We start from the raw sequence: 9,284 nt of genomic DNA, 5'->3' as shown, positions 1-9,284 counted from the left end.
CAGCCTGCAATAAATGGTTTCAGTATTTTAATGCAAATGTGAAACGTCTCTTTGGATGTTTGAACAAATCTAGAAAAAGCATGGCTTCATCTTGACTCCATGTGTATAAAACGTATTTAAATAGTCAGTAAAAACAGCAAAATAGCAAAGAATCACACTTTTAAAATAAAGACAGAATTTTTCATTAAAAGGCTAAGATTTCACAGCAATGGGGCAGTAAAAACCCTTCTGGAGGCGAATCATCTGCTTTGAGTTCCAAAATAATAACGTTTAACATTGAAAGCAACAGAAACAGATTCAAAACAATACATGTGAGCAAAACGAAAATGTGTCTGCAAGCAGCAAAAGGGCCTGTATTATAACTCTAAACACTACGTCTTTCAATTAAAGGCCAAACTTTGCATATAGTAAGAAACACTATTCTCTGCTATCAAAAACGTGTTGGATTTAATGGAGTTCTGATGATAGTTTCAGCGAGTTGACTTCTATGATCTGCTGCAGGATGTTGTCCACGTCACTGGTCTCCAGGCTGATGCCCGCCAGGTCCAGCTGGGGCAGGAGGGCTGTGAGGAGCACCACCACGTTGTTACGGATAACACGCAGATTCTCCTGGGAAGATCTGATAAAAAAACAGCTCCATTATTAAAACCATTCATAATTTAAGATGTTCAGGTGAAACAAAGATCAAAAACAATGTGTGAATCAGTGTGAGAAGACATGACTCAAATGTTTTTGGAGTAGTAATAGTGGTAGAAACAGTGAAGTGCTGGTAGAGATAGAAGCTGACTTGTCTAGAATACACACCTGTTGTCTTCACAGGCCTCGCTGTCCCCGACTCTCACCCTGCCAGAAGGTCCTGTCTTGTCCTTTTTAGGTATGTTGTGCTCAGGCTGTTCTTTCGGCCCACACACAGATCTCTGACCAGCGAAGACCAGCCCCTGATGTCCTGGATCCGGGTTCTTGGATGAAGTAGAGCTCTGATGCAGAGGAATGAGAGCACACGTTTGCTGTTAGTCTTTCATTTGAGATGAATAAGTCTGAGCAGATGGCCTAGAAAATAAACCTTTTTCCCTTGTCAAGCACAACGCTCATGTGTTGGTTTTTGATTCATCAAATCTCTAACACATATCTCCCTCTCGTATCTCAAACAAAGACAATTTAAATGTATTGGTTCATCTTATATCCTGCCTAACTTTAATGGATTATAACATATTGGGTGTGTAATAATCTGTCATGAGACATTGTTTCTGAATTTCCGTTTTTTTACCGACAATAAAAAGGTCAAAATGTGGCCTGGAAGAGACTTTGTAAGGCTTGTTTTTAGTCAACTATTGCCAGGACTGTCTTTATTGCTTTAGCAATTGTTGATGACTTGTGACCCCTATCGGCCAGTTAGGAAAATGTACAAGTCTGCAATCAATGAAAGTTAAACAAAGTAAATCAAATGTTTGTTTAACAATTCTGAATCACCAAAAACCACAAAAGGTTCATTTAAAAACATGCAAAAATAAATATTAGGCCTTTTGGTCCGGCAGTATGCAAGATTATTTGCGGACAGTCAGATAGATAAACACACACACAAGACTGAACACATAAATGAACCTAAACTATTGTGTAATAAACTCCTGACCTCAGCCGCGTCCGTCTGGCAGCCGACCGCTCGGCTGGCTGTGGATTTGGAGCAAGTCGTCATGGTGCCTTGAGTTGTCTTGGAGATCTCCAGCCCGAGAAGCCTGCGCACCTTCTGGGCCTCTTTCTCTAACAAAGCCAGCTTCTGTACATGAGCTTCCAGGTCAATCCCTTCTGAGGGCAGGGGTCGGCTCCAAGGGCCCTCGGTCCGACTCAGAGGAGAAACCATCACGGTCTGAGCAAGGGGGAGGGAGGGGTTCCAGGTGAGGCTGGTGGGGGGTCGCTGTGCCGCGTCAGATGGCTTCTCTACTCGGCTGCTGCTGCCCTTGGTCTTCTTTGAGGACAGTGTCTCAGGTCTCTGTGTTTGTTGTACAGGGTTCATCTTTTCGGTCACGTCTTCAGGCTGTTGCTTCTCCATAAGATATGGCTTATTTTTTACACAGTAAAATAACGATCCTGGTTTCCTTTTGAGGCTACAAAAGACAAAAGATAACCAATTTGTTTATTGACAATGTGAAAATGAACTTATTGAAACTTAAAAATGTTTTTTAATAACACTAGATTTTATGTTTTTGTAAAAGTCATGTTAGCTTTGACCAGAAAAATAATGAAAATGGCGGCCAATACAGCTGAAGTTGTTGTGGTTGTGGCGGTGAACACCATGCTATATAACTGTAGTTATCACTTTTTTTAACTAGCAGATATTTTGGTTAAAATATGTGAAAATGCTCCATCCGCTTGCAATATCCCATGAAAAAAAAATAGAAGCTGAGAAATGTTGTGTGACATTACCATGGTTTGCATATCAGTGGTGTTCGGTTTGAGACAACACTAACCCAAAGAAATTCATGTTCAATGCAAGTGAGTATATAGTTTACTACTTGGAATTGTACTAACATAATTATTTTCAAATTAAGAAACAACAATGGAGTCTCTTTCCTCAGGAACTTAAGATAATTGAAAAAAAATGGCTTAAAGGAGGGAAAAACGTGTAAAACGTAATGAAGATCACATAAGTCTGTCACAAAGCACAGATGTAACATACCTTAATGTGGGCTCCTCTACTCTTTTCTTCATGTTCAATGGGCTCTCTCTATCTCCGAGCCTGAGATCATGAGTCTCACTTTGTGGGACTTGTGTTTTGTCTTTAATAACTGTGCCTCTTCCAACAGGCCTGCGTTGTATGACTGTACTTTGTGTCTGTACATCGTCATGTGTGTCTGTATAATAATCTGCCAGGGGATCTGTGCCCGTCGGATCTCGCTCTGCTGGGGTTTCCTCTGTGTGTTGTGTGCGTTGGCTTGCTGCTCTAGTGTCATCAGGTGTGTGTGTGGACTGGAAAGTGGGCCGGCTCGGCTCTGATGAACTGCGTGAGAGGATTTGATGTTGAAGCGATTGGTCCTGAAACTCAGATACCTGCGACAAAAACAAGCAAACACACTTACAGTATACACAATATATCGAGACGTTGAATAGCAAACGGCTACTTTCATCAATGGGAAAGTTGCCCAAAAAGTTTTACAAACCTCCAATGACTTTTCTCGTTTTCTTTTTTTTGGATGCTCTCTGCAGGGAAAAATAAGAGATGAATGAGTTGAGAGGGCAGATTATCTTCAAGTTATATACTGTATATATTTATTTGATTTTACATTTTTGCCCTAGCTCCAGTTGTGCTTACTGCTCCAAAGCCTTTTGACACTTGAGATGTATAGGTAAGTTACAGTGTACCACAATAACAGCCAGAAAATATGAAAATATGACTAGCTTATTTCTGATTGGCTGTGTTGTCTCCACTTGCTAGGGTGACGATCTGTTACTAGGGAAGTGGTAATAGCACTGGACCAATAGCAAGTGGCACATCGCAGCAATACAAAAGTGTATAGTTTAGAACATTTTGTCAATCTTTTATTATATTTTCAACTGTTAATTAACTTTAAATTCTGCTTGTATAGAAAAGTAGCTAGGAAGAATAATATGTATTTGAATTTACTGTAGTAAAGTAACGAGGCACAGTGTTGTGAAGAACTGACTGCTTTCTCATTTCAGTCCGTCTCCGTTGATCACTGTCAGAGCAACTCTATACCACAGTCGAGTGAAACGGAAATAAGAGTGTGAAACCGCCAGAGGGAAACCACAAAATGGCACGTGAGAAAATACACACACGTATGCTTTCAGGAAGAGAAGCTCTGTTAAACATCTGACCATGTACAAGTTCATCTCACAATTTAGAGAGGTCTGCAGAAAAGAAATTAGAATTTACTGTTTCTTGTGGTTTTTCTGGTAGCTGGGAGTTAACATCTCCTCGCTGTCTTCTGCTTCCTCTGGTGAAGAGCAGCTTCTGAAAGACCAAGAGACATGTATGAGCAAGACATGTATCAGAGACTCAAACAAACACACACAAACACACACACACACACACACACACACACACACACACACACACACACACACACACACACACACACACACACACACACACACACACACACACACACACACACACACACACACACACACACACACACACACACACACACACACACACACACACACACACACACACACACACACACACACACACACACACACACACACACACACACACACACACACACACACTTCCGTGTTTAGGTAAGACAGATTAAAGTAGGGAGGTTTTGCATCTTGTAAATGAATTAGAGCGATAAGCATGTCTTCATCACGTATTTATTTTTGAGCATTTAAAGACTATATTATAGACAGCACTGTACAGGTTTGAGAAGGGGATGCTTTTGCCGAAACATAACTCTCTCCAGTACAGGTTAGAGTGTTAGCGATGCTAATGTAAATAAAGCCCATATTATGTCCAAAACACGTTGGGCATTGTTTCTGATAGCAACGTTTCTGAAAGTGCCTTGGGTCTGCATTTCTGATATTACGTCATATCGGACGCAAATCTGGATCAGTTCCGTTGTACCCCCGTTTTTAGGGATTTGGGTACGGAGGAAAAGAGAGGTTTTTTTTTTCTTACACCGTGTGAGTTCCCTGGCACACCGGGGGCACATAATTATGTATAAAAGACATCAAAAAATGCATTTTGCATGATAGGACACCTTTAAATAGATTTTTCTCAATGCTTCCACCTCTTCAACATGTACGGTAAATATAATTTTAGGTCACTAAGAAATTATTTGCTTTTGTGTCGTTACTTTTGGAAATAATGATGTAATCTCGTTAATTTGTGATAAATAGAATATGTTGATGATATCTCTCTTAACATTTGAAGTCATATATGCAATCAAAGGACAGCAATAATGAGGAATACACACCTGTAGCGAGGGTTGGGGTTCTGGCTGCAGTTCCAGTTCTCAGGGATCGTGTTGTAATGACTTGACAGGACGCTTCTCCACTTCAGGCACTCTTCACACTGTAGCCATATTGGACCCCTGCAAATACAGAAAGACAGAGATTTTTAATGTCAGTAGACAGAAGCTGGCATAAGAGGGTTAAGTTATGTCAGAACTAATTCATTTCAGCAAGTTTATATTAGACAGGAAGGCATCTGTTCCAGGCTTGGAATTTTGTCATTTTAGGGGCAAGGCCGTTTGGCCTTTGGAGTCACACATTTTTTAGGGCGGTGGTGGCGAAGTCGATCGGGACTTGGCTTGGCAACTGGAAGATCAACAGTTCAAGTCCCAGCAAGACCAAGTGCTACCGAGGAGTCCCTGAGCAAGGCACGGTTCCCTACACTGCTCCCCGGGCGCCGTACATAATGGCAGCCCACTGCTCCTAACACTAGGATGGGTCAAATGCAGAGAAACAATTTCCCCACAGGGATTAATAAAGTATATCAAAATCAAAATAAAATAAAAAGTTATGTCAGAACTAATTCATTTCAGCAAGTTTATGTTATACAGGAAGGCATCTGTTCCAGGCTTGGAATTTTGTCATTTTAGGGGCAAGGCCATTTGGCCTTTGGAGTCACACATTTTTTCAGGGTGCAAAGGCCACATGCCAGGGCACAAAGGCCATTGAGGGAAACATTTGGATTTGGAGCTTACAAATAAATAACTTCACTTTTTTATAAGAAAAACACACAAATGACTTGGAAAACAAATCACTGTTTTAATATCAATAATGTCAAACATAATATCATCATATAGGCCTATGCCTCCTTAGTTTTACCGTATATAAAATAAAATGCTTTACTTTGAATAATTTGTGTTTGGTATGTTTTCCATCTACTACTTCTCCCATTCACAAATCCAAAATCAAATCAAAAAATCTACAATTATATTAATATGTAACAAATATATTCAATTTCAGAGCAGAAGAAACAGCCTTCAAGGGTCAAACTCTGCACATACATCATTCAGCAGTGCACAGTGAAGTGTGTGTGTGTGTGTGTGTGTGTGTGTGTGTGTGTGTGTGTTTGTGTGTGTGTGTGCATGTGTGCGTGTGTGCGTGTGTGCGTGTGTGTGTATGAGAGTCTTTTTAATCAACTCCTCATAACTCTGGTCAGAAACTGGACAAAAGTTAAACATGTACAACCACAGACTGTCATGGCGAATACAGTCGCTGCTTTAATTCTGTCTTTAGGACGTTGTTGTGAGTGTGGACGGAGCAGCTACAGGTTAGTTTAGCTTGATTGATCCATTCAGAAAACACGCATTTTAAAAGGTTTTGCGCTTACCGTCTTGTCTGCAGACTTGGCAAAGCATTAATTCATGTTTTTTACTAACCGGTAACAGTATGTAATTACTTCGGCATCATTTTGAAACGTGTATTACAATTAAATCACTGTAAAATAGGTTAATTTTGTCGTAGTTGGTTTCCACCACAGTATTTACATTGAAATAAGCCCCGCCCCCTCTCCAGCGCATCCTGTTTGAATGACAGGAGTAAACACAGCTGACAGCCGCAGTGAAACTCCAGCGGTTAGAGCGATGAGAATATTCGCATCGCGTCCGTTGTGAACGCAGCATAACGCAGTTCAGAAAACACTGTTCTGACGCTTTTAAAGCAACTTTGAGATTTTAACAGTGTGAGGGGCACACAGGCCATGGCGGCCGTAGGACGTACAATTATTTGTGGGGCATAACGTCCAGACCGAGGGGCTACGACGGCCATGGCCGCCGTGAAAATCCTACCCTGATCTGTTCCAAAACTACATAAAAGATACACATATTTTCACATTTCACATTGTTTTGAACGCTATATAAATAATGATCAATAACTATAAATAATCCTGAGGTTCCCTGCCTCAGCGTTTTTGCAGCTTGGAGCAGCTAAGGAAGCATTGTCTCTCTAGTTTCAAGCTTTGGAAAATACAACCTATTTTCACTTTCAGTTGAACAAGTTCCTACATGAGAGGGTTATCTTCTGTATCGTCTCTATTTATAGAGCTTGTCAAACTTGAACTCGTTATTTAACTCCCAGTGGCATTAACAGTTTTGATTACAGATTTATAGCCGGACGAATCAAATGAACCATATCCGCCCATAAGAAGCACAGCAGAAAATGTAATACTGTATGTTTTAAACGTTTGAAATAATACGTTTTAAGTGCCTTTAATGTATTTTGGAAGACATAAGGACAAAGATTTTCTGTCAGATAAAAACAACACTCACTCGTCAGAGTCAGGCTGGTCTTCATTTTCATTTCTTTCCACAGCCTGAAACTCTCGCTCTCTGGCTTTCTTCTCTGTCACCTCTTTCCAGTAGTCATTCAGTTTTAGGCCCAAAGCACCTAGGGTGAGTCTTGAGAGGAGAAAATAAAAAAGGCAGTGACATTTTTTGAAATATTTCTCTCAATAACAATTACACAGCAGCACAACTAAGAGTGTAATATGCAAATGTTTCTCTTAAAATAAAACGTGTCAAAATGCGCCTTTGAATATACTGTGATCATTTCCAGCCTCAACACTGGAAGGAAATGGAAGCAGCACAAGACAGAGCAGCATGAGTCGTTGTGGCTTTTTCCTCATAACTTTGTAAATACAGTCTGTAATCGAATGTTCTGCTCTAATCTGCCATCTGGAAAGAATCAACCTAAGCAGCTATTTAATTTCATAATGCTTGCTGTATAAGCACAAAGCTTTTTATGAGTCTTTATTTTGTACCTGTATTCTTTGGTGTATTCAAAGTCTTGCTTGTTGTGAGCAGGTTTGAGGAAGTTGCACTCAATGACACCGATGACCCCGACTCCTGCCCTTTGACCTGAAGCCTGGAGGGATGTGGGAAGTGAGATTCAAGCAGAGGCAGATATTCATATAACTACATTTGGAGCAGAGAACTGCACCTGCCATGCGTGTAACTTATAGATGAATCCTTCTCCTCTACCTTCAGCTGGCAGCCCACTTTCTCGTAGGCTTTAATGAGTCGGTTCCTGTGGTACATCATGATGCCACAGTGCTCTTTGTCTTTCGGGTTCAGCCCAAACGTCACCTTCACCTTGTCTTTCTGACACACACCAGTCAAGGTTAACACTGAGCGTTGGCAGGTTCCAGAATAAGGTAAATAAATACATTTCAAGCTAAAGATTTGAGTCAGGAGCAGAAGCAAATCATTTATTACAACATGGGAGGTGTTTTTCATCAAAAGCACCTAACTTGCAACTTCCTGTTTGCATATGAATAGAGCCACAGAAATAGATAACATGGCTTTATACCCTTTATACCTCTTTGAATGGAAAGGATACGCTGAATTGGGGTTTGTACACGTCATGCTCGATAAATTTCAGACTCTTCGACACCAGCTTAGCCAGAATTTTCTTCCCCCTCAGTATGATCTGTGTCCTCGGCTTCAGATACAAGATACTGAGGTAGGCCTGAGACACAGAGGAACAGGGGGAGAGAGTGACAAGAAGTTAGTTAGTCTTGAATAAGTTCAACAGAAAGCCAATAACATCTCAGAATAAAAACTCAAAGATTGTGCACTCTTCTTAAATGAATATCAACCCCTCCCCTATGTCTGGCTCTGACATTTCAAATCTAAAACATACCAATTTTTTTTTTTCTGACACCATCACTTAAAGGTAGGGTATGTAAGTTTGAGAAACCGGCTCGAGATCGCTAGAATTTGAAAATACACGACCGGAGAAAATCTGCCACTTCCAGTTCCAGTTGTCTTCAGTTCCAGTTCCACTTACAGAGCCCCTCCTCCAACACACACGAACGCGCACATGACCAATGAGGGCACGAGATAAGTTTGTGCACAGCAGGTCGGCCATCCAGTTACTTTAGCCGGGTCGGCTAAAATGATTGGTCGTGCTTTTTACAGTACTACGGCTTCCACAGATGACATTTTTGTCAAAGCACTTAAAGGTAGGGTATGTGAGTTTGAGAAACCGGCTCGAGATACACTTTTTGTTATATTCCATGGAATGCTCTTAACATCCCGATAGCAATTAATATCTTAAGTGCTTTGACAAAAAATCCATAAAAAAATCTCATCTGTGGAAGCTATGGCGCTGTAAAAAGCACGACCAATCATTTTAGCCGCTCCGGCTAAAATGATTGGATGGCCTACCTGCCTGTCAGCCTTCCATCTGTGCACAAACTTATCTCGTGCCCTCATTGGTCATGTGCGCGTTCGTGTGTGTTGGAGGAGGGGCTCTGTAAGGAAGTGGCAGATTTTCTCCGGTCGTGTATTTTCAAATTCTAGCGATCTCGAGCC

At 41.0% G+C, this 9,284-nt stretch overlaps 1 protein-coding gene across 2 annotated transcripts in view; it reads right to left on the bottom strand.

Moving 5' to 3' along the window:
* Positions 1–12: 12 nt before the first annotated feature.
* LOC307032579 (MORC family CW-type zinc finger protein 3) overlaps positions 13–9,284 on the bottom strand; it is a 23,667-nt gene continuing 14,395 nt past the window's right edge. For both annotated transcript variants that reach the window (XM_079670666.1, XM_079670667.1), the window contains exons 8-18: positions 8,308–8,436; positions 7,950–8,069; positions 7,730–7,833; positions 7,239–7,367; positions 4,938–5,054; positions 3,890–3,967; positions 3,156–3,195; positions 2,675–3,045; positions 1,631–2,102; positions 805–977; positions 13–619 (exon numbers count right to left, since the gene is read on the bottom strand). In XM_079670666.1, coding sequence (XP_079526792.1) covers positions 448–619; positions 805–977; positions 1,631–2,102; positions 2,675–3,045; positions 3,156–3,195; positions 3,890–3,967; positions 4,938–5,054; positions 7,239–7,367; positions 7,730–7,833; positions 7,950–8,069; positions 8,308–8,436 — 1,905 coding nt within the window. In that variant the 3' untranslated portion in view covers positions 13–447. The remainder of the gene's footprint in view (positions 620–804; positions 978–1,630; positions 2,103–2,674; positions 3,046–3,155; positions 3,196–3,889; positions 3,968–4,937; positions 5,055–7,238; positions 7,368–7,729; positions 7,834–7,949; positions 8,070–8,307; positions 8,437–9,284) is intronic.

This window comes from Notothenia rossii, assembly GCF_949606895.1.
Source record: "Notothenia rossii genome assembly, chromosome: 3".
NCBI classification, from domain to species: domain Eukaryota; kingdom Metazoa; phylum Chordata; class Actinopteri; order Perciformes; family Nototheniidae; genus Notothenia; species Notothenia rossii.
Note: the sequence above shows the minus strand (reverse complement) of the source record. Positions and strands in the feature narration are given on the sequence as shown.